At 43.9% G+C, this 27,532-nt stretch overlaps 3 protein-coding genes across 9 annotated transcripts in view; all 3 read left to right on the forward strand.

The window, feature by feature from the left end:
- LOC139563478 (mitogen-activated protein kinase-binding protein 1-like) overlaps positions 1-3,080 on the forward strand; it is a 60,411-nt gene extending 57,331 nt beyond the window's left edge. For all 6 annotated transcript variants that reach the window (XM_071382178.1, XM_071382177.1, XM_071382181.1 and 3 more), the window contains one exon: positions 68-3,080. In XM_071382178.1, the coding sequence (XP_071238279.1) occupies positions 68-364 (297 nt within the window). In that variant the 3' untranslated portion in view covers positions 365-3,080. The remainder of the gene's footprint in view (positions 1-67) is intronic.
- A 10,320-nt stretch (positions 3,081-13,400) lies between these two features.
- LOC139563482 (uncharacterized) lies at positions 13,401-16,233 on the forward strand. Its single transcript, XM_071382192.1, has 7 exons — positions 13,401-13,451; positions 13,685-14,028; positions 14,323-14,410; positions 14,496-14,587; positions 14,945-15,112; positions 15,697-15,791; positions 15,936-16,233. Exons 1-7 carry the CDS (start codon positions 13,401-13,403, stop codon positions 16,010-16,012), a joined length of 915 nt encoding a protein of 304 aa, XP_071238293.1. The 3' UTR covers positions 16,013-16,233.
- Positions 16,234-18,975: 2,742 nt separating this feature from the next.
- On the forward strand, positions 18,976-27,185 carry LOC139563480 (beclin 1-associated autophagy-related key regulator-like). Of its 2 annotated transcripts, none has more exons than XM_071382186.1 (9): positions 18,976-19,473; positions 20,172-20,234; positions 20,383-20,425; positions 20,567-20,648; positions 20,897-21,134; positions 23,516-23,745; positions 24,009-24,217; positions 25,168-25,253; positions 25,340-27,185. In XM_071382186.1, the coding sequence occupies exons 1-9, from the start codon at positions 19,190-19,192 to the stop codon at positions 25,638-25,640; spliced, it is 1,536 nt and encodes a 511-aa protein (XP_071238287.1). In that variant the 5' UTR covers positions 18,976-19,189; the 3' UTR covers positions 25,641-27,185. The 2 variants fall into 2 exon arrangements, with proteins under 2 accessions (XP_071238287.1, XP_071238288.1); XM_071382187.1 differs by having other exon boundaries at positions 18,997-19,457.
- Positions 27,186-27,532: the final 347 nt, after the last annotated feature.

Here is a 27,532-nt window from a genome sequence, read left to right on the forward strand (position 1 = left end):
AATGGACAACAACATCTTAGAACAGTTCCATACACTTCATTTTTGTGGTAATGTCTGTGTCTTGCAGGTGAACAGTGTGCCTGTAGCCTCCAGGCAGGAGCAGCATGAGATGGCCCGCGTCCTGTCTGAGGCCTTTGAGGTTGTGAGGGCTGAGCTGAGCTCCCTGCCCCAGAGCTCACCACCATCCCCCTCTGGAGAACCTGCAGCAGGAGGCTCCCTGTGTACGCTGGGCTACCGGCCTGCAGGACCAGGGACAGGGGGATCAGGCTCAGGGGAGGAGAGGACTCTGGCTCTGCTGGAGCAGTACTCTGAGCTCCTCCTCAAAGCTGTGGAGAAGAGGCTGGACAACAATCAGGTCTCCTAGAGACATCTCAAGGGAGAGGCATCTTATTTTACCCCTCCCTTTAAGACTGAACCAACAGATATCTGCAGATACCATTGCACAATGGCTTAAAATTCTACATTTGCCTGAGGGTTCTCTGGCAAATGTAGAATTTTAAGCCATTGTACAAGGATATCTGCAGAGCTGATTGATTAGTGGAACTACTACAGTACTTGTTTTTTAAATCAACGTTTTGAAGATGAACAAATTAAAATATTCCTGAGGGACATATTTTTTACAAGTTCTTTGTTAAAGGACTTCTATCTCTCTCGCGCTCTGCTGGACTCTCTAGTTGGGTGGTCCCCTCTCTCCCTGTCAGATCTCTGTAGGACTTGGTGGGATTGTGAGGCTTGCAGTCAGCACAAAGGCCCACTGTCATAGGCCAACGTATAACACTAACATGCCAACAGCACAGATACTGATACTGTAGGGAGACCCCTCAGGATGATCGATGCCTCAGCATTCATTCCCAGTGTGGCTAAGCTGCACTATAGACTGTCATTCACCAACCTTCCTCCCTCTGTGTGTCATTTACAGTACCTACCAGACAACTGCACTCTCACAACCACTTGTTTTATTTACCCCTGTTGCCAAATATTATGCCCTGCTACTTTGTTTTAAGTAAGTTAGCCTGAGGCTAATACATAAGTAATTAGCGGTTATGCTCTTTGTTACATACTCTAGATCTCCCCTAGATTAAGGAAATATGAATAGTTGCTACATTTGATGCGGGTTATCATTTTGGGTAGAAGTAGCAGAACATTTTGAAGAATCGAAGGGTGTTGTCCAATACCTTTCCTAACCCCAGTGATCTAAAACAATACAATTGTGATCGCTACAATTTGAACTTTCTGTGTTGGTGTCCCTGTCCCGAACAGGGCTCTTATCCACCAACACGATGGACCAGGCCATAGCCTCCTCAAAACTACAAGTGGAACACAAGACCCTTCCAAGTCTTAGAAGCCAGATTATCAGACATAATGTTTTAGTGGGTGATTTGATACATTGTGTTTTGAGAGGCCCTGTCTGTGTGTGGTTGTATTTATTATGTTGTAAAAGGTCCATGTTACAAAGGGTTTTTTTCAGCCTCTTGTTGTACAGTTTGTTTTGATACTGCTGACTGGTGTCAGTATGTTTTGTGCCAGAGCTAGGTCATCAGTGGGGGACCAACATGCAAAAAACAGACGACCTTGAAGATATACAGTATCAACTAAGTCTCCTCGTTCTTCAACTCTACTGGATGATTTTATAAAACGTGTGAATTGTGTTCCCAGTAATAATACAAATGCCTTAATTCAAAACCAGCTTTTTTCATGGTTCTAAATGTGTTAGGCAATACCAAAATAATATTGAATTGTAATCAAAAGGCAACTACTGAAATGTATCTACTGCTGTGGGAATCAAATGACATTGAGGAGAAGTGTTCTCTGGTGACAATGAATAGAGACATCTTAGTGTTGGGTTACCTGGGGGTAAGAACATATTTCATTCATAGCTCTTCAGAGCTCTGCCGCACCAATTCCTCAACATTAATTGGCTTCATGTTTTTATCCTAGTCTCTGGTACATTTCTACCACAGTAACAATATAAAGCACTTTCTTTCCTATCAAAATGGTCATAGGTCAAATGAATGTATTTGTAATAGCTTAGGATACTAAACTGAACCTTCAGGGTCTTTGTGTGTGTATAATGGTGTAACTAATCTGAGTCAAGGGCTCAGACTAATTCTTATGTTCTGCTGCTCCTATGGTAATTGTGGCCGCAGACAAGCACAACATTGCCCTCTGCTGTTGGACCTAAATCACTGCCCAGCTGCTATGACAGACAGCCCAATCACTCACCTCCCACCACTCATCTCTGGTCAGGATAATGATATAATGCTATAATACACTAGTGCTCTCAAACAATCTTTTAATCATCTGTGTATACAGTACTGGGTATTTTCTCAGTTATTGTTACTTGTTGTTAGGAAACTTTCACATATTGGTAGAAACAGTCTGATCAGGTACCCAATGTTCTTCTATCCTTTCAAAGTGCCACGCCTGTAACTTTATCCTTTCTACTCTTGATTAAAGAAAGCATTGTATGTACAAATGACTAGATGGATGTGCATGGACAGACCGCAAATATTTTAAATTGCAGTCGAGCCCTGACAGGACATGGGTAATGGTATAGAATAAGAATTAATTATTCTGCTGTTCATTAGGTATTCAGTATTTCCCCATCTGATTGACAATATTCAGAACGGTAACGTTATCTAGCAGACTGGAGGTTTCATTAAGACAGGATTGTATTTCAATGGACAGTAGTACAGATAACTTATAACTTTCTGCTGCTTGTATGCATGAGTATATATGCATGAAGGGTGGTGAGGTATGGAGGTTGACTGATTGGCTCGTTCCTTAGTAGGATTGCATGGTTGAACATACCCTAGGCTTTTTAAAGAGTCGATCTCGCTCTTTTTCACTGACTGGTACCTCTGTAGCTGACCCTAGTTCTAACCTCACCTTTCGTATGTTATGATGATTACTTGTCTTAAACTGCAGATGATGGACCAGCATTTTCCTCTTTTAGGAATGATCACCTTTCAGGCATTTTGTGAGCTGTTTTCTGTTTTGCACCAACCTCAGTGTTTTTACTGTATTCCCTCTGAACTTCTCTCTCTGCCAGGGAATAAAAACATATTTATTACACTCAACTTTGTTTTTCAGACTGAGCACTTTATTTACATAGGGTGCCATTTGGGATGTTACCTATCGAAGGGAATAGGATGCCATTTGAGACACAGCCATACAGACATTTGCTGGTATATTATCAGATTAATTGAATGTGATGTCAAAGCGGCCCCACAGCTCCAGACAGGGACTCCACCAGCTGGAAGTAGCTGTATTTGATGTCATACTCCATATTATACCTGAAATTCACTGAGGAAGAAAAAAAAGTTACGTGATCCTCCTAACAGACTCAATAACCCAAGTTGTGTCAGTTGTAACAGGCAGTACAGTACGAGTTGTAGTAACAGGCAGTACTAGTTGTAGTAACAGGCAGTACAGTACGAGTTGTAGTAACAGCCAGTACAGTACGAGTTGTAGTAACAGGCAGTACAGTACTAGTTGTAGTAACAGGCAGTACAGTACAAGTTGTAGTAACAGGCAGTACAGTACTAGTTGTAGTAACAGGCAGTACAGTATGAGTTGTAGTAACAGGCAGTACTAGTTGTAGTAACAGGCAGTACAGTACTAGTTGTAGTAACAGGCAGTGCAATACGAGTTGTAGTAACAGGTAGTACAGTATGAGTTGTAGTAACAGGCAGTACAGTATGAGTTGTAGTAACAGACAGTACGAGTTGTAGTAACAGGCAGTACTAGTTGTAGTAACAGGCAGTACTAGTTGTAGTAACCGGCAGTACAGTACGAGTTGTAGTAACAGGCAGTACAGTACGAGGTGTAGTAACAGGCAGTTCGAGTTGTAGTAACAGGCAGTACTAGTTGTAGTAACCGGCAGTACAGTACGAGTTGTAGTAACAGGCAGTACAGTACGGGTTGTAGTAACCGGCAGTACGAGTTGTAGTAACAGGCAGTACTAGTTGTAGTAACAGGCAGTACTAGTTGTAGTAACCGGCAGTACAGTACGAGTTGTAGTAACAGGCAGTACGAGTTGTAGTAACAGGCAGTATTAGTTGTAGTAACAGGCAGTACAGTACGAGTTGTAGTAACAGGCAGTACTAGTTGTAGTAACAGGCAGTACAGTACGAGGTGTAGTAACAGGCAGTACAGTACTCGTTGTAGTAACAGGCAGTACAGTACTAGTTGTAGTAACAGGCAGTACAGCACGAGGTGTAGTAACAGGAAGTACGAGTTGTAGTAACAGGCAGTACAGTTCGAGTTGTAGTAACGGGCAGTATGAATTGTAGTAACAGAAAGTACGAGTTGTAGTAACCGGCAGTACAGTACGAGTTGTAGTAACAGGCAGTACAGTACGAGTTGTAGTAACAGGCAGTACAGTATGAGTTGTAGTAACCGGCAGTACAGTACTAGTTGTAGTAACAGGCAGTACAGTACGAGTTGTAGTAACAGGCAGTACAGTACGAGGTGTAGTAACAGGCAGTACGAGGTGTAGTAACAGGCAGTACAGTACGAGTTGTAGTAACAGGCAGTATTAGTTGTAGTAACAGGCAGTATTAGTTGTAGTAACAGGCAGTACAGTACGAGGTGTAGTAACAGGCAGTACTCGTTGTAGTAACAGGCAGTACAGTACTCGTTGTAGTAACAGGCAGTACAGTACTAGTTGTAGTAACAGGCAGTACAGTACGAGTTGTAGTAACCGGCAGTACAGTACTAGTTGTAGTAACAGGCAGTACAGTACGAGTTGTAGTAACCGGCAGTACAGTACGAGTTGTAGTAACAGGCAGTACTAGTTGTAGTAACAGGCAGTATTAGTTGTAGTAACAGGCAGTACTAGTTGTAGTAACCGGCAGTACAGTACGAGGTGTAGTAACAGGCAGTACGAGTTGTAGTAACAGGCAGTACTAGTTGTAGTAACAGGCAGTACTAGTTGTAGTAACCGGCAGTACAGTACGAGTTGTAGTAACAGGCAGTACAGTACGAGTTGTAGTAACCGGCAGTACAGTACTAGTTGTAGTAACCGGCAGTACAGTACGAGTTGTAGTAACCGGCAGTACAAGTTGTAGTAACCGACAGTACTAAACTCAGCAAAAAAAGAAAAAGCAACGACCGCTCACTGTCAACTGTGTTTATTTAACGTGTAAATCTTTGTATGAACATAAGATTCAACAACTGAGACATAAACTGAACAATTTCCACAGACATGTGACTAACAGAAATTGAATAATGTGTCCCTGAACAAAGGGGGGGTCAAAATCAAAAGTAACAGTCAGTATCTGGTGTGGCCACCAGCTGCATTAAGTACTGCAGTGAATCTCCTCCTCATGGACTGCACCAGATTTGCCAGTTCTTGCTATGAGATGTTACCCCACTCTTCCACCAAGGCACCTGCAAGTTCCCGGACATTTCTGAGGGGAATGGCCCTAGCCTTCACCCTCCGATCCAACAGGTCCCAGATGTGCTCAATGGGATTGAGATCTGGGCTCTTCACTGGCCATGGCAGAACACTGACATTCTTGTCTTGCAGGAAATCCCGCACAGAACGAGCAGTATGGCTGGTGGCATTATCATGCTGGAGGGTCCTGTCAGGATGAGCCTGCAGGAAGGGTACCACATGAGGGAGGAGGATGTCTTCCCTGTAACGCACAGCGTTGAGATTGCCTGCAATGACAACAAGCTCAGTCCGAGGATGCTGTGACACACCGCCCCAGACCATAACGGACCCTCCACCTCCAAATCGATCCCACTTCAGAGTACAGGCCTCGGTGTATCGCTCGTTCCTTGAACGATAAACGCGAATCTGACCATCACCCCTGGTAATACAAAACTGCGACTCGTCAGTGGAGAGCACTTAATACCAGTCCTGTCTGGTCCAGCGACGGTGGGTTTGTGCCCATAGGCGACGTTGTTGCCAGTGATGTCTGGTGAGGACCTGCCTTACAACAGGTCTACAAGCCCTCAGTCCAGCCTCAGCCTATTGCGGACAGTCTGAGCACTGATGGAGGGATTGTGCGTTCCTGGTGTAACTCAGGCAGTTGTTGCCATCCTGTAGCTGACCCGCAGGTGTGATGTTCGGATGTACCGATCCTGTGCAGGTCTTGTTACACGTGGTCTGCCACTGCGAGGACGATCAGCTGTCCGCCCTGTCTCCCTGTAGCGCTGTCTTAGGGGTCTCACAGTACGGACATTGCAATTTATTGCCCTGGCCACATCTGCAGTCCTCATGCCTCCTTGCAGCATACCTAAGGCACGTTCATGCAGATGAGCAGGGACCCTGGGCATCTTTCTTTTGGTGTTTTTCAGAGTCAGTAGAAAGGCCTCTTTAGTGTCCTAAATTTTCATAACTGTGACCTTAATTGCCTACCGTCTGTAAGCTGTTAGTGTCTTAACGACCGTTCCACAGGTGCATGTTCATTAATTGTTTATGGTTCATTGAACAAGCATGGGAAACAGTGTTTAAACCCTTTACAATGAAGATCTGTGAAGTTATTTGGATTTTTAAGAATTATCTTTGAAAGACAGGGTCCTGAAAAGGGACGTTTCTTTTTTGCTGAGTTTAGTTGTAGTAACAGTACAGTACTAGTTCTAGTAACAGGCAGTATAATACTAGTTCTAGTAACAGGCAGTACAGTACTAGTTCTAGTAAGACAGTATTATTTGTAGTAACAGACCGTACTAGTAGTAAGACAGTACTAGTTGTAGTAAGACAGTATTAGTTGTAGTAAGACAGTACTAGTTGTAGTAAGACAGTACAGTACTAGTTGTAGTAACAGACAGTACAGTACTAGTTGTAGTAACAGACAGTACAATATTAGTTGTAGTAAGACGGTTCTTGTTGAAGTAACAGGCAGTACTGTACTAGTTGTAGTAGGACAAGACTATTGTAGTAAAGTGCAGTACAGTACTGGCTGAAGGTGAGGCCAAATGTAAGATAAGAGCAATTTTGATATATGTGTGGCAGAAGTGATGGGACTATGAGCCCAATGGCCGGCATTTATATGCCCTCCAAATGTGGGTTGCTCTTGATTTGGCACTGTTTCGTAGAGCCCCACAGTAGAGGTATCATAATACCCATAAAACCTAGCTGTCAAACAGGGAAATAGTTTCAATCCTTTTTCCACCATTAATTTTCCCCATAGGGGATTTTAGAAACACTTTAAATAAATCAAGTCAAATTGTATTGGTCACACACATATTTATCAGATGTTGTTACGGGTGTAGCGAAATGCCTGTGTGTTCCTAGCTCCAATAGTGCAGTACTATCTAGTAATTTACAACAATACACACATCTAAAAGTAAAATAATGGAATTAAGAAATATCTCAATATTAGGATGAGCAATGTCTGAGTGGTGTTGACTAAAATACAGTAGAGTACATTATATACATATGAAATGAGTAAAACAGTATGTGACCATTATTAAAGTGACTAGTGTTCCAATTAAAGTGACCAGTGATTCCATGTCTATGTACATTGGGCAGCAGCCTCTAAGGTGCAGGGTTGAGTAACCGGGTGTTTGCCGGCTAGTGATGGCTATTTAACAGTCTGATGGCCTTGAGATAGAAGCTGTTTTTCAGTCTCTGTCCCAGCTTTGATGCACCTGTACTGACCTCACCTTCTGGATGATCGCCAGGTGAACAGGCCGTGGCTTGGGTGGTTGATGTCCTTGATTATCTTTTTGGCCTTCCTGTAACATTGGGTGCTGTAGGTGTCCTGGAGGGCAGGCAGTGTGCCCCCGGTGATGCGTTGGGCAGACCGCACCACCCTCTGGAGAGCCCTGCGGTTGCGGGCGATGCAGTTGCCGTACCAGGCGGTGATACAGCCCGACAGGATGTTCTCAATTGTACATCTGTAAAGGTTTGTGAGGTTCTTAGGGGCCAAGTTGAATTTCTTCAGCCTCCTGATGTTGAAGAGGCGCTGTTTCGCATTTTTCACCACACTGTCTGTGTGGGTGGACCATTTCAGATTGTCATTGACGTGTACGCCGAGGAACTTGAAGCTATTCACCTTCTCCACTGCAGTTCAGTCGATGTGAATCGGGGCGTGCTCTGTTGTCTCCTTAATTCCACGATCAGCTCCCTCATTATGTTGACGTTGATTGAGAGGTTATTTGGCACCACTCTGCCAGGGCCCTCACCTCCATGTAGGCTGTTTTGTCGTTGTTGGTAATCAGGCCTACTACTGTTATGTCGTCAGCAAACTTGATTATTGAGTTGGAGGCGTGCGTGGCCGCGCAGTCATGGGTGAACAGGGAGTACAGGAGGGAGCTAAGCACGCATCCTTGTGGGGCCCAGGATCAGCGTAGTGGAGGTGTTGTTTCCTACCTTCACCACCTGGGGGTGGCTCATCAGGAAGTACAGGACCAAGTTGCACAGGGCGGGGTTCAGACCCAGGGCCCCGAGCTTAAAGATGAGCTTGGAGGGCAATATGGTGTTGAATGCTGAGCTATAGTCAATGAACAGCATTCTTATATAGGTATTCCTCTTGTCCAGATGGGATAGGGCAGTGCGATGGCGATTGCATCATCTGTGGATCTATTGGAGCGGTAGGCAAATTGAAGTGGGTCTAGGGTGTCAGGTAAAGTGGAGGTGATATGATCCTTTTTTTTTTTTTTTTTTTTTTTATTAAATTTTTAAATTTTATCCCCTTTTCTCCCCAATTTTCGTGGTATCCAATCGCTAGTAATTACTATCTTGTCTCATCGCTACAACTCCCGTACGGGCTCGGGAGAGACGAAGGTCGAAAGTCATGCGTCCTCCGAAGCACAACCCAACCAAGCCGCACTGCTTCTTAACACAGCGCGCCTCCAACCCGGAAGCCAGCCGCACCAATGTGTCGGAGGAAACACCGTGCACCCGCCCCCCTCAGTTAGCGCGCACTGCGCCCGGCCCGCCACAGGAGTCGCTGGAGCGCGATGAGACAAGGATATCCCTACCGGCCAAACCCTCCCTAACCCGGACGACGCTAAGCCAATTGTGCGTCGCCCCACGGACCTCCCGGTCGCGGCCGGCTGCGACAGAGCCTGGGCGCGAACCCAGACTCTGGTGGCGCAGCATAGCACTGCGATGCAGTGCTCTAGACCACTGCGCCACCCGGGAGGCCCCTGTGATATGATCCTTAACTAGCCTCTCAAAGCACTTCATCATGTAATTTAGTTCAGTTACCTTTGCTTTCTTGGGTACATGAACAATGGTAGACATCTTGGACACCATCTGTGAATTGATCGCTCCCCATCTAGCTTCAGAGTTTGTTCTGTTAGGTGACCTAAACTGGGATATGCTTAACACCCCGGCAGTCCTACAATCCAAGCTTGATGCCCTCAATCTCACACAAATCATCAAGGAACCCACCAGGTACAACCCTAAATCCGTAAACATGGGCACCCTAATAGACATTATCCTGACCAACCTGCCCTCCAAATACACCTCTGCTGTCTTCAATCAAGATCTCAGCGATCACTGCCTCATTGCCTGTATCCGCCACGGGTCCGCGGTCAAACGACCACCCCTCATCACTGTCAAACGCTCCCTAAAACACTTCTGCGAGCAGGCCTTTCTAATCGACCTGGCCCGGGTACCCTGGAAGGATATTGACCTCATCCCGTCAGTTGAGGATGCCTGGTCATTCTTTAAAAGTTACTTCCTCACCATATTAGACAAGCATGCTCCGTTCAAAAAATGCAGAACCAAGAACAGATATAGCCCTTGGTTCACTCCAGACCTGACTGCCCTCGACCAGCACAAAAACATCCTGTGGCGAACTGCAATAGCATCGAAGAGCCCCCGCGATATGCAACTGTTCAGGGAAGTCAGGAACCAATACACGCAGTCAGTCAGGAAAGCAAAGGCCAGCTTTTTCAAGCAGAAATTTGCATCCTGTAGCTCTAACTCCAAAAAGTTCTGGGATACTGTAAAGTCCATGGAAAACAAGAGCACCTCCTCCCAGCTGCCCACTGCACTGAGGCTAGGTAACACGGTCACCACTGATAAGTCCGTGATAATCGAAAACTTCAACAAACATTTCTCAATGGCTGGCCATGCCTTCCTCCTGGCGACTCCAACCTTGGCCAACAGCCCCGCCCCCCCCGCTGCTACTCGCCCAAGCCTCCCCAGCTTCTCCTTTACCCATATCCAGATAGCAGATGTTCTGAAAGAGCTGGAAAACCTGGACCCATACAAATCAGCTGGGCTTGACAATCTGGACCCCCTATTTCTGAAACTGTCCGCCGCCATTGTCGCACCCCCTATTACCAGCCTGTTCAACCTCTCCTTCGTATCATCTGAGATCCCCAAGGATTGGAAAGCTGCCGCGGTCATCCCCCTCTTCAAAGGGGGAGACACCCTGGACCCAAACTGTTACAGACCTATATCCATCCTGCCCTGCCTATCTAAGGTCTTCGAAAGCCAAGTCAACAAACAGATCACTGACCATCTCGAATCCCACCGTACCTTCTCCGCTGTGCAATCCGGTTTCCGAGCCGGTCACGGGTGCACCTCAGCCACGCTCAAGGTACTAAACGATATCATAACCGCCATCGATAAAAGACATTACTGTGCAGCCGTCTTCATCGACCTGGCCAAGGCTTTCGACTCTGTCAATCACCATATTCTTATCGGCAGACTCAGTAGCCTCGGTTTTTCTAATGACTGCCTTGCCTGGTTCACCAACTACTTTGCAGACAGAGTTCAGTGTGTCAAATCGGAGGGCATGTTCTCCGGTCCTCTGGCAGTCTCTATGGGGGTACCACAGGGTTCAATTCTCGGGCCGACTCTTTTCTCTGTATACATCAATGATGTTGCTCTTGCTGCGGGCGATTCCCTGATCCACCTCTACGCAGACGACACCATTCTATATACTTCCGGCCCTTCCTTGGACACTGTGCTATCTAACCTCCAAACGAGCTTCAATGCCATACAACACTCCTTCCGTGGCCTCCAACTGCTCTTAAACGCTAGTAAAACCAAATGCATGCTTTTCAACCGTTCGCTGCCTGCACCCGCACGCCCGACTAGCATCACCACCCTGGACGGTTCCGACCTAGAATATGTGGACATCTATAAGTACCTAGGTGTCTGGCTAGACTGCAAACTCTCCTTCCAGACTCATATCAAACATCTCCAATCCAAAATCAAATCAAGAATCGGCTTTCTATTCCGCAACAAAGCCTCCTTCACTCACGCCGCCAAACTTACCCTAGTAAAACTGACTATCCTACCGATCCTCGACTTCGGCGATGTCATCTACAAAATAGCTTCCAATACTCTACTCAGCAAACTGGATGCAGTTTATCACAGTGCCATTCGTTTTGTTACTAAAGCACCTTATACGACCCACCACTGCGACCTGTATGCCCTAGTCGGCTGGCCCTCGCTACATGTTCGTCGTCAGACCCACTGGCTCCAGGTCATCTACAAGGCTATGCTAGGTAAAGTGCCGCCTTATCTCAGTTCACTGGTCACGATGGCTACACCCACCCGCAGCACGCGCTCCAGCAGGTGTATCTCACTGATCATCCCTAAAGCCAAAACCTCATTTGGACGCCTTTCCTTCCAGTTCTCTGCTGCCTGCGACTGGAACGAATTGCAAAAATCTCTGAAGTTGGAGACTTTTATCTCCCTCAACAACTTTAAAAATCTGCTATCCGAGCAGCTAACCGATCGCTGCAGCTGTACATAGTCCATCTGTAAACTACCCACCCAATTTACCTACCTCACCCCCCATACTGCTTTTATTTATTTACTTTTCTGCTCTTTTGCACACCAGTATCTCTTATTGCACATGATCATCTGATGATTTATCACTCCAGTGTTAATCTGCTAAATTGTAATTATTCGATTTATTGCCTACCTCATGCCTTTTGCACACATTGTATATAGATTCTCTTTTTTTTCTACCATGTTATTGACTTGTTTATTGTTTACTCCATGTGTAACTCTGTGTTGTCTGTTCACACTGCTATGCTTTATCTTGGCCAGGTCGCAGTTGCAAATGAGAACTTGTTCTCAACTAGCCTACCTGGTTAAATAAAGGTGAAATAAAAAATAAATAAAAAATCTTGAAGCAAGTGGGGACAGCACTTGGGCTTTGTTTCATGTAGGCTTACCCTGATGTGACATTTTGATAACCCTGTAAATCTCTTTGAGATAAGGTGAGTTTTATCAATATATTCGGATCTATTTACTCTCAGATTTGAAAATGCTAATTAGCATCAAAGTAGATATCATGCAAAACTACAAATCCCTGCAAGTTCCTGCACATCATCTCTAGCTGACACCTTTGCTAACAGGTATTATTATTCATTACTACACTTAGCAAAAATAGTTAATCCAGAGATTCTTACATTTGCCTCGATTCGGCAGTCTTGTCCAGATCATTATGACATTTGTAGTTCTTTATAATAGCCACATTAGCAGCTAATTAGCATTTCATTTTTGAGGGTCAATTCCAGGTGAATATATTGATAAGTCACCTTGTCCTAGAGAGATTTACACTCTTATCAAAATGTCACAACAGGGTAAGTCTACACGAAACACAGCTCTTATTTGACGTGTTTCTAAAAATCCCCTATGGGAAAAATGAATGGTGGGAAAACGATTGGAATCATTTCCATGTTTGACTGCTAGGTTTTATGGGTAATTTAACTCATATTGTGGTCATCTATTGAGATAGAAGGAACACGACTTATTTAATATTATTGCTTCAGTGGGTAGGTTGCAAAGGATTGTACAGTTTTACAAATGTCACCTTTTTAAAAAGTTAACTCACCATGTGCCTGAGGAAAGTCTCTCACACTTTTTCACGGCATTTATATTTTCTGCCATTACATTGCACGTTAAAGCATTTCAGTTTAAAATTGTCATATTTGGGGGCTATTTCTGCTAATTCAATATTCTAAATGTTCTGACGAACATTATTTATAGAAAAAAGATGTGTAATATTAGACGTATTTGTGTAGAATTCTTGAAATAAGAGTAATTCCATATTTGTTAACCTCCTGTACATAGTTGTTTACCTCCTGTACATAGTTGTTTACCTCCTGTAACGCTCATGTATCGGTCTACTTCTACAAAACAATTGCTAAAGTTCATCTCAAGTTCTCCTGCTGACAGACTTGAATATTATAATTATATATTTTTATTTATTTATCAAAATAGCATGAGAATCAGGTGAGCGTCAAAACTTTTAAATCCCTACTATGGTTCATTATAATATTATCATTTAAATACTCTATTTTCACCGCACAATGTACTGTGGCCTAGTTATCAGAAACAGGCTACTCCTGCAGGGCATAGACATTCACACCTGTAGCCAATTTAGCCGCCTGTCAGTCAATGAACGCCCCCAAGGCTCCCACTTGTGTCTAAAGAAATCCTGGCTGTTCCTACATGATAAATCATGGATGAAGATTCAGCATTGGAGAGTTATTTTGATGACCCAATTGGAAATGTACCAGTAAGTAGCCAGTGGTCCTGATTGCCAGGGTAAAGGGAAAGAAGTCTGAGTATCTTTCAGTAAAATTAACTAAATTGACCTCAACATTTGATTTTAAATTACTTCAACCAACAGGTATTTTATCCTAATTTTCCACTTGGTCTCATCGACAAGTGACACAAGATAAACTGACTAAAGGATGCATCTAATTCCACTCATTATCTTTTCTTCTCTGGTGTGATTTCTAGGATGCCTCTGGCTTCCTGTTTGAAGGGGACCTGGGCTTGCAGGGTGCCCCTCAGCTCCAGGACCCATCCTTTCTCTCCTCCTTGAGCCAACCGGAGAAGGACATCGGGGAGGATCTGGATCTCAGCTTCCTGCCTGATGACCTGCCAGAGGACACCTGTGGAAATGCTGCTACTAATGCTAACATGACACAAGACCGTGTGTTCGATGGCTACAGGCCTGAGGAGTCTGCTGAGACTGACCCTAACCAGCCGGCCGTGACGGGAGCCTCTACCTTCTGTCCCATGACGCCTATGACCCCCATGACTCCAGTGGCTGAGAGTTCTGGAATAATCCCCATGTTACAGTGCGTGATGGATGTTATGATAACCAGGATCCCACCCATTAGTGCAACGTAAACCGTTTACACCAAATGCTCTAAATGGTTTCTGTTGTGAAACGTTTTGCTATGGTTTGCACTAATTAATACGACCCTGGGAAATGAATTAGTGCACTATACAGATATTGGCCAGGATAGGCTCAGATTAAAAGTAGTACACTATAAAGAGAATAGGGTACCATTTCAAAAGGCCTCCTAGTTGTCTAGTCTCTATATATTGATCAGTGCTTGCAAGTGAGCCCATTTGTTGTTTATGTGCAGGAATATTGTATCTACAGTGAATCTGGCTTGCCCACTGGACCTGAAATCCATCGCTCTTCAAGCCAGAAACGCTGAGTACAACCCCAAGGTAATCAAAGTATGCCCAGCCCAGACAATGTTTAAGTCAATATGGTGGTGTCAAGCCATGATGTGGGCATTGTACTCTGTTTCAGCGTTTTGCTGCTGTCATTATGAGAATACGGGAACCTAGGACCACAGCACTCATCTTCAGCTCCGGAAAGATGGTCTGCACAGGAGCCAAGAGGTGAGGAGGGAGAACAGTTCACCACAGACACCATGAACCATGGTCTTGTTCAGTAGAAAATAAAATGTTAAGAAACAGGGACGTATAACCTGAATTTGTCCAATAAAAGCACATATTTATTTTCTGTTGCAAGATGTTTTGTTACGGTGTGCCCTATTGAACACTGATGCTCTGTCATTTACCAGGGCCCATTCTTAGATGATTTACTCTAAATAAATAATTTGCTGTACTGCACCTGTCATTGCTGAAGGATAGGAGAAAGGGGAGGGAGCTCATTGAGCTCTTGTCCCAAAGTGGATAAAGATGATCCCCTCATTCCTCAAGCAACTCCTCTGTTTTTGCTGTCTATTCTGACAGCGAGGAGCAGTCTCGACTGGCTGCCCGCAAGTATGCTCGTGTGGTGCAGAAATTGGGCTTTCCCGCCAAATTCCTGGACTTCAAGATCCAGAACATGGTGGGGAGTTGTGATGTCTGCTTCCCCATTCGGCTGGAGGGTCTGGTGCTGACTCATCAGCAGTTCAGCAGGTACACTCACTGTGACATATTGAGTGTCTGCTCTGTAAAGTACTGACCTCCTTTAGTCAGAGAAATGCTGTCCATTATGTTGATTGAATGCTGAAGTTTTAATGTTTTCCTTTATTAATTCCTTTTTACAGGGGGGGGGGGGGGGGAAGTAAAATGCTTAGTGTACAGTTAAGAACAATACTTTGACAATTAAGAGCTTGAGGCCTTCCGACCCCATACATGAGCAACATTTTATTTTATTTGACACTATGTATGTTAGTGCTGCAGTACTCATGTTTTGTTTTCACTGTGTAAATAAACACCCTTGCACAGAAGTGCTTTTGCGGCTCCGCTATCATTTTCTTTTGTAGAGTTTAAGGCCAAATAGGTTTAATTTAAAGGTTTTCAGTATAGCCTTAAGGCTTACTCTACCCAACACACTGGACCTACTGATATTCAGAGGATTTCCAGTATTCAATGTTTTTTTTTACAGCAGTCTAATATACTCCAGACCTGAGAAACCTATTCTCCTGTAACCAGAGCCATATTTTTTGATATTTCTAAATGGCTCCCTTTAACTAACTGTGTGGTTTTGGTCCCTCTAGTTATGAGCCAGAGCTGTTTCCTGGTTTGATCTACCGTATGGTGAAACCACGTATTGTCTTACTGATCTTTGTGTCTGGAAAAGTGGTTCTGACAGGTACGTATGTTGACCACTGGTGTTTTCTCTGTCTGACTTCCACACACCACCATGCTATGTTGACATGCTTCAGATGCTTGCTTTTTACATTGTAAAGTTTCCGCTAACAAAATGCAGCCAGATCTTCTGTACATTTTCTTTCAGGGGCTAAGGAACGTGGAGAGATCTATGAAGCCTTTGAGAACATCTACCCCATTCTGAAAGGATTCAGAAAGCAATAAGTAGTGCAATTCTAATGCTGATATGGGTGAAGAAAATGAATCTACATTTATTTACAAACATGAATGTGTCCAAAAAATTTCATTTTGAGTGTTGGCTACACTTGTGGAAAGTGTGTATGGTGCACTTATATACTTTTATAATTTTGTAATGGTGGATGGATGAATCTGTAATGTAATATTGACCATCTCAAAGAAATTAATAAAAAGGAAAGTTTGCATGTAATACATCTAACCCATTCGTAGACGCTAACAACCTATAGCGCCTATTGACGATAGTATCACAGATGTATAAATCTGAAGCATTCGGTTGGCATTTCCACTCGCCACTAAATATGGTGGTGAGTGAATTTTGGCCGACATTCGGCAAATTTTCTCATGGATGAAACTTTATCTCAATACAATTTCTGTTCCCAAAACAACAATCTGTTACAAACAGAGTGGACACCTTTTTGTAGACTTTACCCTTTGCCAAATGTTTTATCCATTGTGTAGAAGGAGTGCAAGGGTGAATTGAGTTATTGCACTGGCGCACTTCAGAGTATGTGTTCCCTAACAAAAATATGCAAATAGATGCTAGAACGAGCCAATAGGATCTTACTAGCTCCCACTATGATTAATTTGCTCCCATTGGAAACGACAGGCTGTGGTATATCTTGGATTATTTATAAAAATCTTTGATGGCATCTTCTGGCTGGGGAGTTTTGTTAAGAGCACAAACGCTCGTTCGAACGTTACAACACATCGCTTGCGGTACGATTTCAGAAACATAAGGAACATATCTTTCATATCAGATAAATATTTTCTAAATCCAAAAGGTTCAATTACTACACACCTTTATAGGGTTAGGGTTCCCACGCGGCCATATTACAGCGCTTGTTCAAGGAAGACCGAGGCAGCCACCTGTGCTAATTAGCTATCTAGTGTGCGCCGAACACCTGCGTAAGCGTAACTCGGAAGTGTAGTTCGTCAACTGAATGCATACACAGCATATGGATCTGTTCAAAACTGCTACAGTAAGTGCATCTTTTTTTAAACCTTTCTCGTTGGTATTAAGGGGAATATCCGCATGTTTCAAAAAGGTTTTGCAAGTGATTACCAACATTAAAACAGCATTGGAATTCTAGTCAACTGTGTGTGGAGATAACTACAGGGTTTGAGCGCTAGTAATAAAACATGCTTGTTTCCATATCAGAGTGTACATTACAGGTGTGAGTTACACTGATCCCATCCACATGTAAAGTAACCATCTCCTTACAGCAGGTATCAACAACTGACAGCCCGCGACCCCTCATTTGAAGGCCCTCATGTTTTTACTGTTGCAAGTTGGGGTCTAAACTTACTGTTGCAAGAGAGAATATTATAATACACTTCAAGGTGCAATTCAATGTGCTCCCGCACATTGGCTAACCGGGCTATCTGCATTGTCCCGCCAACCCCTCTTTTTACGCTACTGCTACTCTCTGTTCATCATATATGTTTAACTTTAGTCCGTCCCCTCGCGAACCAGGGACCCTCTGCACACAACAGTCACCCACGAAGCATCGTTACCCATCGCTCCACAAAAGCCGCGGCACTTGCAGAGCAAGGGGAACCACTACTTCAAGGTCTCAGAACAAGTGACGTCACCGATTGAAAGGCTATTAGCGCGCACCACCGCTAACTAGTTAGCCATTTCACATCCGTTACATATGCATAGTCACTTTAACCATACCACCTCAATAAGCCCGACTAACCGGTGTCTGTATATAGCCTTGCTACTGTTATTTTCAAATGCCTTTTTACTGTTTTATTTCTTTACTTACCCACACACACACATATACTTTTTTTTCGCACTATTTGTTAGAGCCTGTAAGTAAGCATTTCACGGTAAGGTCTACGCCTGTTGTTTTCGGCGCACGTGACAAACTTTGATTTGGCATCAGCAGTTTCTTATGTCAGTCACTGATAGTCACTCAATTAGCCCACGTCAGCTAAAATTATTTAGATTGGTAAATTAGTCTAGCGGCTAGCTTTCTAAATGTAGTAATCATGATTGAATTACAGGCCGGGGGGCCCATTGATGTTGTTAGTATGTCTCAAATCATTAAAACCTGCAAATATTCCTCTCTGCTTCATGGCAAAATTAGTAGAATTGCATGAAATTAGTTATAAAATCGCTAAATCTTCTCTCTACCCCATGTCAAAATGTGTAGAATTACAGCAAACTTGCTTTAAAACTGCAACATTTTTTTTACACCTCATGGCAAAATGCAGTATGTAACATTGCACAAAACAAAGACAGTAGCTGCCGCATGAAAGTGGGCTGAAACTGCTTCTCCAATAGAAATCCCCGATCACACTTTTAGACGATGTGATGGCGACGTTTGCTAGTTAAACCAAAGCTTTTTTATATCTTAACCTCTCTAAAAATCGAATTGTTCTATCTGTGGCTAAAACTCATGCCTATATACACGTCATCGGGTCTGACGGTCGACTCGCACCGAACTGCGCATATGCAGGCCGTCAAATCAGAGGCACCCTTTCGATATAAAGTCGTTTATGGCGAAAATGAAAACGTGTGTCTGTCACTCACGAGGTTAGAGTAATAGCAAGTACAATTACTTTAAACATTGTCTCGAATCTAGGTTTCACTTCTCTCATTTACTTCCCAAACCCAGGACTGACCTGCTTGGTCTGTTTCGCAAGCGTTCCCAGAAGTCTCGCGATGTTGCGCCTCTGGGTTTAGAAACTGCTAAAAATTGGGTGGCTGCTAAAATGTTTTGCTCGCAATTTGGTGATGAGTTGTTGTTTTTTGTGGCCCCTAGCACCATCAAAGTTGTCCATCCCTGCCCTACAGCAAAGATTATATCCATCTGTAGCATAGACCATATAAAACCAAAGATTAGCTACATTCAAAAGTAAACAGATCTTTGCATAGACTCAGATTGTACGTATGGTATGGTCACGTGACCATACGTACATAAACAAACCATGTCACACAAAAAAACAGTGACACAGTTTGCTAGCTAACGTTAGCTAATAGCCGCCTTTACCAAATAACCGAAAATTAAGACTTCATACCCGTAACGTTTACAAGAAGCAACGAAGAGTGTCAGACCGTATACCAGTAGTTATGTAGCTAGTTAGCCAGAGTAGCAGTCATTTAGCTAGGTTAGCTAGCGCTGGAACGGCAGTTCCATGGCATCCTCAGCGGGAAGCGAAGTCCGAGCCCTCGGCCCTAGCGAAGGGACTTTGGGAGCACTGCCCAGTGCTCGGCCACCACTTCGCTCTCACCACCTACACACCACAACCACCGCAGGTTCCCCTGGATCTCTGATGGTGGAGTCGGTGGACGACGCGGAGGGTCTGTATGTCGCGGTGGAGAGATGTCCTCTCTGCAACACCGCCAGGCGCAGGCTGACTTGTGCCCGGTGCATCCAGGCAGGGGATTTCGTGTACTTCGACGGTAGAAACCCCGAACTGTGCGTGTTAACATTTAGCTAACTTCATAACACGGCTCTAAGTGATGTCACTGATGACAACTTATGCGGCATCATCAGCTAAGATTGATTTTAGCACTCAACAATCGAACAAACATGATAGCTGGCTAGCTATATTTACAATAAGCTAGCATTGCCATAAACAAAACGTTAGCTCTTAGCACTAGGTTGTTGTTGTTAGTTGGCTAGCTAGCAAGGTAGTTTGTTTACAAGAGAACCATGGAACGTTACACCCAGTAGGGCTGTTTGGGGAACATAACACCTAGCTAGCTATATGTTATGAATAATCAAGCCATTTGAGCACCAACCATCTCACACTAAACAGTGTAGCTTGCTAGCGTCCTAACTTTCTAGTGTAGTGAAACTAAAAATAACTGTCATGATATGGCTCTTTGTTAGTGAAGTCGTGAAGGGCCATTGGCCTAATACTTTGCTTTACTTGTTCTATCATGCTTTTGTGAGTTTCCAGAATTCAATGACTAGCTAGTCATTGAATTTAGTTTTTCTATAGTTAAATTAATCTCAACTTATTTTTGTAAAGTAGCTCGTTCTAAGCCACTCTCTCTCGCTCAATTCCTGTGCTTGGGGGCACTTCACTCATTCTGCAGAGCTGCAGTCAGAGAAAAAATTAACATGCCATTGGGTTATTAATGAAATATTTTTTTAATATATTTTTATAGATACACTGAAAAATTGACAAGACTTAAAATGCTGAAGGAGAAGAAAGAACTTCTTGAACAGAGGTAAAAATTGAAGACTAGTTGGAGTTAAAAAATAATGAATATGTTGAATAATATCTTACTACTTTGCTGTTTGTTTTCAATCGTTTCTGCATACAGGAATGTCTCATTATATTAATCATATGAATAAATATACACTCTCTTTTCCCAGGGTCATTACTGCCATGGATAAGAAGGTCCAGGCAGATCAGCTGGTAAGTTAATTTATGACAACACACAAGAACATGATAAACTTAATTTACTCTGCCCTACGCGATGTAGCCTCTGTCTGTGTGTTTCTATGTGTCAATATCCTGCCTATTCTTTTCAAATCTAATGTGTTCGGTTTCATTCAGAAATGGAAGATGATGTCATGCAAGATGAAGATTGAGCAGCTGAAGGAGGCCATTGGCTGTGGGAACGAAGAGGTGAAGAGTGGTGAGTTACATGGCACCAACGGACATTCAAATCAGTGACGAATGACCCTAGATGTTTACATTTTAATGTATTGTCTTCTTTATACTTTCCGCGTAATGTCTTTATGAAACCTGGCATTTGAAATAGTGGAAGACATTGGATGCTTCCCAAATGGCATTATATTCCATATATAGTCCACAACTTTTTCCATTTGGGATGCGTCCATTAAACATATCAATCAACATAGTATCCGTCCCTCTCCCCCGCAGGTAAGGACCTGCTGCTTCGCTCCCAGGAGGAGAGCCAGAGGCTGCAGCGGCGGGCCAGCCGCCACCAGGAGAAGAGGGACAAGATAGAGAGACACAACCAGCGGCTGGGAGAACTGCTGGAGAAGAAGGGCAAGGAGCTGCAGGGTCGTCTGGATCACCTGGCTGAGGTCCGCAAGGGACACATCCTGGAGCTCACTGCTCACATCTTCCCCACACAGGAGGAGAAACAGGGCAGCAGGTCAGTGACGCTGTACCTCATGCAGCAGGGCCATACAGTTGCATCCAAATATATAAAGGAGTCCCATTTTATTTTTTTAATTTTTTTATCAAATAAGTAGAAAAATAATAATTTATCACCTATTGAATTTTCAATGTTGCTGATCCAATATTATTTTTGTAAACATAAGTTTATAAATTTAATTTTAAAAAATAAAGACAAATGCTTAGGCAAAATTATTGGCACCCGGAGCTAGTACCCGGAGCTAGTACTTGGTTGTACACAGCCTTTGGCCAAGATAACTGCAGACACGCTTCTTGTACCATCCAATGAGCTTGCTACACCTTCCTACTGGCAAACTGCTCTAATTATTCAGTGTTTGAGGAATGCCCTCCACCAACTGCTGGGTAAATAGAATACCCTGACATAATCCTTTGAGGATTGAGAGTTCTGACCTCTGTTAGTGCTCACAATCTCAGAGGACCTGAGGGGTTAGAGATCAGGGGTCAGGAGAAGGTTGTGAGGGAGGGGGAAGTGGTAAAGGAAGCGATTCCTCATCAGTATCAGCAACATGGTTTCCCTCACTCCCCCAAAATAAATGCGCATGTGCATATGGCGACACATACACAGCCCTAAAAAGAAAAGAAGTGCACAGAAGTCAAGTCAGTTCTCCTCCCATTGTCTGTACCACTACTCCTCAGAGACCTCCCTGGGTTTCTTATAAACTCAGCAAAAAAATAAACGTCCCCTTTTCAGGACCCTGTCTTTAAAAGATAATTTGTAAAAATCCAAATAACTTCACAGATCTTCATTGTAAAGGGTTTAAACACTGTTTCCCATGCTTGTTCAATGAACCATAAACAATGATTGAACATGCACCTGTGGAATGGTCGTTAAGAAACTAACAGCTTACAGACGGTAGGCAATTAAGGTCACAGTTATGAAAACTTAGGACACTAAAGAGGCCTTTCTACTGACTCTGAAAACACCAAAAGAAAGATGCTCAGGCTCCCTGCTCATCTGCGTGAACGTGCCTTAGGCATGCTGCAAGGTGGCATGAGGACTGCAGATGTGGCCAGGGCAATAAATTGCAATGTCCTTACTGTAAGACGGCGATACAGGGAGACAGGACGGACAGCTGATCGTCCTCGCAGTGGCAGACCACGTGTGACAACACATGCACAGGATCAGTACATCCGAACATCACACCTGCGGGACAGGTACAGGATGGCAACAACAACTGCTCGAGTTATACCAGGTATGTACAATCCTCCATCAGTGCTCAGACTGTCCGCAATAGGCTGAGAGAGGCTGGACTGAGGGCTTGTAGGCCTGTTGTAGGGCAGGTCCTCACCAGACATCACTGGCGACGTTGTCGCCTATTTGCACAAACCCACCGTCGCTGGACCAGACAGGACTGGCAAAAAGCTCTCTTCACTGACGAGTCGCAGTTTTGTCTCACCAGGGGTGATGGTCGGATTCACGTTTATCGTCGAAGGAATGAGCGTTACACCGAGGCCTGTACTCTGGAGCGGGATCAATTTGGAGGTGGAGGGTCCGTCATGGTCTGGGGCGGTGTGTCACAGCATCGTCGGACTGAGCTTGTTGTCATTGCAGACAATCTCAACGCTGTGCGTTACAGGGAAGACATCCTCCTCCTTCATGTGGTACCCTTCTTGCAGGCTCATCCTGACAGGACCCTCCAGCATGATGCCACCAGCCATACTGCTTGTTCTCTGTGTGATTTCCTGCAAGACAGGAATGTCAGTGTTCTGCCATGGCCAGTGAAGAGCCCACATCTCAATCCCATTGAACATGTCTGGGACCTGTTAGATGGGAGGGTGCAGGCTAGAGCCCCCCCCCCCCCCCCCAGAAAAATCCGTGAACTTGGTGGAAGAGTGGGGTAACGTCTCACAGCAAGAACTGGCAAATCTGGTGTAGTCCATGAGGAGGAGATGCACTGCAGTACTTAATGCAGCTGGTGGCCACACCAGATACTGACTGTTGCTTTTGATTTTGACCACCCCCTTTGTTCAGGGACACATTATTCAATATCTGTTAGTCACCAGTCTGGAACTTGTTCAGTGTATGTCTGTTGTTGAATCTTGTTATGTTCATACAAATATTTACACATGTTAAGTGTGCTGAAAATAAACGCAGTTGACAGTGAGAGGACTTTTCTTTTTTTGCTGAGTTTAGTTTATATACTGTATTACTCCATGGCTGGCCGGAATATGACTCAGGGCTTTTAGTTTTCTTCAAGGACAGGACCAATAGTCTATCCAGGGATTTGATGCTTTAGCAATAGACATCAAGTATAGGCCTACATTAATCTATACTGCCCTCTCATCTACTGGTTGAAGAGTTTTAGAGATGTTCCTCTCTGCTCCTCTGTCTCTCAGGGACCCAGCGGACATATTGTCAGAGTGTGACCTGGCTCTGACCTCCAGCACGGTGAGTGAGCTGGCTGAGGCCCGTCGCACCACCTACCTGTCAGGGCGCTGGATCTGGGATGACCAGAATGGAGAAACCAGCATTAGCATCACCGGACCCAGGGTCACGCTGCCTAGCAACGGGGACTGCTCCCCCTATTACAGCTGGGTGGAAGACAAGAGCACCAATGAGGGGCCAGGTAGGACTTTTTAGTCAAATACTTTGTATGTAATGATTACGTTTGCCATTTAGTGCACACTTTTATTCAAAGTGACCTACAGTACAGTTAGTGCATACATTTGAAATATATTTGAGTATACTTTTGTAGCGCCACACACTTACCAAAAGAAGAAACTACTAGCTGATTGAGATGAACATCTTTTACTTAGAGATGAACAATTTACCATATTTACTTGTATTGTGCCAAGGCTATTTGTGATCATTAAGAGCTTTCATTTCCAGAGCTGGACCACATCAACCCAGCCCACACCATCAGTGCAGCTCTCTGCTATGCTACCCAGCTCATCAACATCCTCTCTCATATCCTGGATGTCAATCTGCCCAAGAAGTTGTGCAACAGTGAGTTCTGTGGTGACAGCCTGAGCAGGTACAGGTTCACCCGTGCTGTCACCAAGCTCAACACCAACATCCTCCACCTCTGCTTTTCACAGGTACTACAGAGCATGGTTCCTCTAAGTTTTCCCCCCTTGCCGTTGTTCCGCTGCTGCTCTACTGAGTTCTAAGCAGTGTTTGGTATAGTTCACCCAAATTTACAAAATGACACATTGGTTTCCTTACTGTGTAAGCACTCTATGGACAAGGTATGACAGAAATCCATGCTTTGGTTCATTTTCCCTCGCATGGTTTCTACATGCTAAAGTTTTAGCATTCGTGGCACAAATCCCATTCAAATCATGGGACCGATCTTAGCATTTTTTGCTCATGTCCAAACAATCCCAAAGTATCTATAAAAAAAATGATTGTGAAACTCTACAAAGTCACTTATAGATGTTTTTAACGTGTGAAAAATGTAAATATCGGTCCTGTGACTTGAATGGGATTTGTGCCACAAATGCTAAAATGTCAAAATAGAGGTAAGATGGGTATTGATTTTGAGACATGACCTAGTATTTTACTATACGCGTTTTGATTTCATTATACCTTTTTATACATGCATACATAATGTGAAATTCCAGTTCTTATTTAGATTTCTCACAAAAACAAGCGTATCTCTGTGAAATGAGTGTACTGCAAGCTTTTTACATTTAATTCAGTTTGAGTTCATTTGGCTTTTTGCGATCCGCGGAAACAACTTTGCAGACGACCACCACAGCCATGTAAAATCCTCAAGTCGCTGCGAGAAAGCGTACTGCTATGTCAACAGAGCTCAGCGCTTATTATCAGATGTATTAGGCCACGAAATCTAACTTTTGGGATATAATGGTAATGATATGTTATAGAAAGACCCTACTGAACCATTCAGAACATGAATCATATTTGTCTTTGTACAATGTATTTTATGACAAGGAAGTGAGATTACATCACCAATGTATGTTTTCACCCACTCTGGGCCAAGTGGGTGGACACCCTGCACATACCAGTTTTGTGTATTCTCCTGCAGCATGTTGAGAGTGAGCTGCTGCACCCTCACCACACCCTGAGGAACATCATGTTCCTGGTCTCTCCCGACAACAAGAACCTGGGCAGGTAAGAAAATCCCTGGTCAAAAGTAGTGCATTCTATGTTGAATAGTCTGCATCCCAAATGGCACCCTATCTCCTCCCTCTGTGCAGGACGGGTCCATACGAGGTGACTGCAGATCTGGAGGACTCCATGGAGTTTGTGGAGCCGGAGGCGGCTGGCCCGGCGGAGGAGAGCGGGGACGAGATGGTGACGGACGAGGAGACAGACCTGGGGACAGACTGGGAGACGGTCCCCAGCCCACGCTTCTGTGACATCCCCTCCCAGCCCATGGACCTGTCCCAGAGCATGGCCATGCAGGTGTCTCAGCCTGTGGGCCAGGCCGGGGGCATGATCTCCTCAGCAGCTGCCTCCGTCACCTCCTGGTTCCGGGCCTACACCGGCCAGCGCTGAGGGAGAGAAGCCTGGAGGCTCACTGACCAGGGTTGTATTCATTAGTGCAAAATATATATAAATAAACGTTTTGTAATGTAGAATAAAAACTAGGGTTTCTTATTGGACAAGTTCATTTAGTCCCTCCTTGTTTTAGTTCATTTGGTTTTTAATGAATACACCCCAGGACAGGCTGGACTGCTGGAGCTATACAGAATACCACATACCCAATCACAGAGATAGTTCTGCTCTATTCTCTGCCTGTAGTCAACTCCTGCGCTGCTCTGCAACCACCAAGAAGGGATATTTTGTTTTTACTAGAAAAGTTGTCATTGAAATAGCAGCAGTGATTCTTCTGGTGTAAATGTTTATAGTGAGAAAGACTGCCTTTTGGGGAGGCTTTGTTCAATGAGTAGTCTCTCTCGCAAGACTTTGGGTGCTGCACGCTCCATCCCAGCGATTGTGAGAAGACTATTCAAAGAGAGACTGGACCGGCAGTTGCATTAACTTACGTTGATTCAAAATGTCAAGACTGAGGAATGCCACAGCATTGCACTGGATGTGGGACATACAAATGTGGCTTCATTCTATCCTGTTATTTTCCTCCTGAGATCTGCACTGTCCTGTGTACCCATCCTTATTGTCAGTTCTTAATGTTTTTTTTTGTTGTTGTCAAAAGTAGTGTATTACACTGAGTGGCGCAGCATCTCGGTGCTAGAGGCGTCACTACAGACCATGGTTTGATTCCAGGCGCCGCCCTATGATACTCCCAATTGGCCCAGCGTCGTTAGGGTTTGGCCTGAGGTAGGCCGTCATTGTAAACAATAATTTGTTCTTAACTGATTTGCCTGGTTAAATAAATCAAAACATAGGGAATAGAGTGCCATTTGGGATGCAGTTGACTACCTTCATGCTGCATTACAACAAAATGGTTCATGTAAGGATTGTGTTTGAATACTGACAAATGCCAAACAAGGGGCATGACCTTAGTGTTCTCAGAATTATGACACTGTTTTACTTCAATTGCTGTTTACTTACCGGTCATGTCTGTGTGATGGAAGGAGAATGGGACAAAGAACCCCACTGAAGCAGTTCAACGTTGTACTTTTTTGGGGGATTGGTGATCTAGTGGTATCTTGTTTTCCTTAAAAAAAAATATTTGGGGCTCTATTCAATCCATTTTGTAGAATTTTGGCACCACAGCCCAATATAAATTTGAAAGGCAATGTTCTAGCATTGGCGGAGACTACATTCATGGTAAATGCTGCATATGTTGGCTCATTCATAAATTACCTTGAAATAATTTATATCGTGAAATCTGTATCGCTTCATTTGATATGGATTGAATGGAGCCCTTATTCTTTTTATAGTAACGTGGGTGCCTGAAGCCTCGTGTTTGTGTGGGTCTTTTCTACTACAGGTGGACAATGACATATAGGTGGCATAAATTAGAAGGATATAAAGGGACACATCTTTGGCTTACTTCATTTGTACACTGAACAAAAATAAATGCAACATGTGAAGTGTTGGTTTCATGAGCTGAAATAAAAGATCCCAGAAATGTTACATATGAACAAAAATCTTATTTATCTAAAATTGTGCACAAATCTGTTTACATCCCTGTTAGTGAGCATTTCTCCTTTGCCAAGATAATCCATTCACTTGACAGGTATGGTATATCAAGAAACTGATTAAACAGAATGACATTACACAGGTGCACTTTGTGCTGGGGACAATAAAAGGCCAGTTTTGTCAAGACACAATGCAACAGATGTCTCCAGTTGGGGGTGCATGCAATTGCAAATTGAATGTTCATTTCTCTACCATAAGCCACCTCCAACATTTTAGAGAATTTGGCAGTACGTCCAGCTGGCCTCACAACCGAAGACCATGTGTATGGCGTCATGTGGGTT

The sequence above is a fragment of the Salvelinus alpinus genome, chromosome 34 (genome assembly GCF_045679555.1).
Source record: "Salvelinus alpinus chromosome 34, SLU_Salpinus.1, whole genome shotgun sequence".
In the NCBI taxonomy this organism is placed as follows: domain Eukaryota; kingdom Metazoa; phylum Chordata; class Actinopteri; order Salmoniformes; family Salmonidae; genus Salvelinus; species Salvelinus alpinus.

Excerpts from the sequence above, each read along its gene's own strand:
- LOC139563482 (XM_071382192.1), top strand. The coding sequence starts at position 13,401 with ATGGATGAAGATTCAGCATTGGAGAGTTATTTTGATGACCCAATTGGA. Across the intron at positions 14,588-14,944 it reads GTCTGCACAGGAGCCAAGAG|CGAGGAGCAGTCTCGACTGG; the intron begins GTGAGGAGGGAG and ends CTATTCTGACAG. Across the intron at positions 15,113-15,696 it reads ACTCATCAGCAGTTCAGCAG|TTATGAGCCAGAGCTGTTTC; the intron begins GTACACTCACTG and ends TGGTCCCTCTAG.
- LOC139563480 (XM_071382186.1), top strand. The coding sequence starts at position 19,190 with ATGGCATCCTCAGCGGGAAGCGAAGTCCGAGCCCTCGGCCCTAGCGAA. Across the intron at positions 20,426-20,566 it reads AGGTCCAGGCAGATCAGCTG|AAATGGAAGATGATGTCATG; the intron begins GTAAGTTAATTT and ends GGTTTCATTCAG. Across the intron at positions 23,746-24,008 it reads GAGCACCAATGAGGGGCCAG|AGCTGGACCACATCAACCCA; the intron begins GTAGGACTTTTT and ends TTTCATTTCCAG.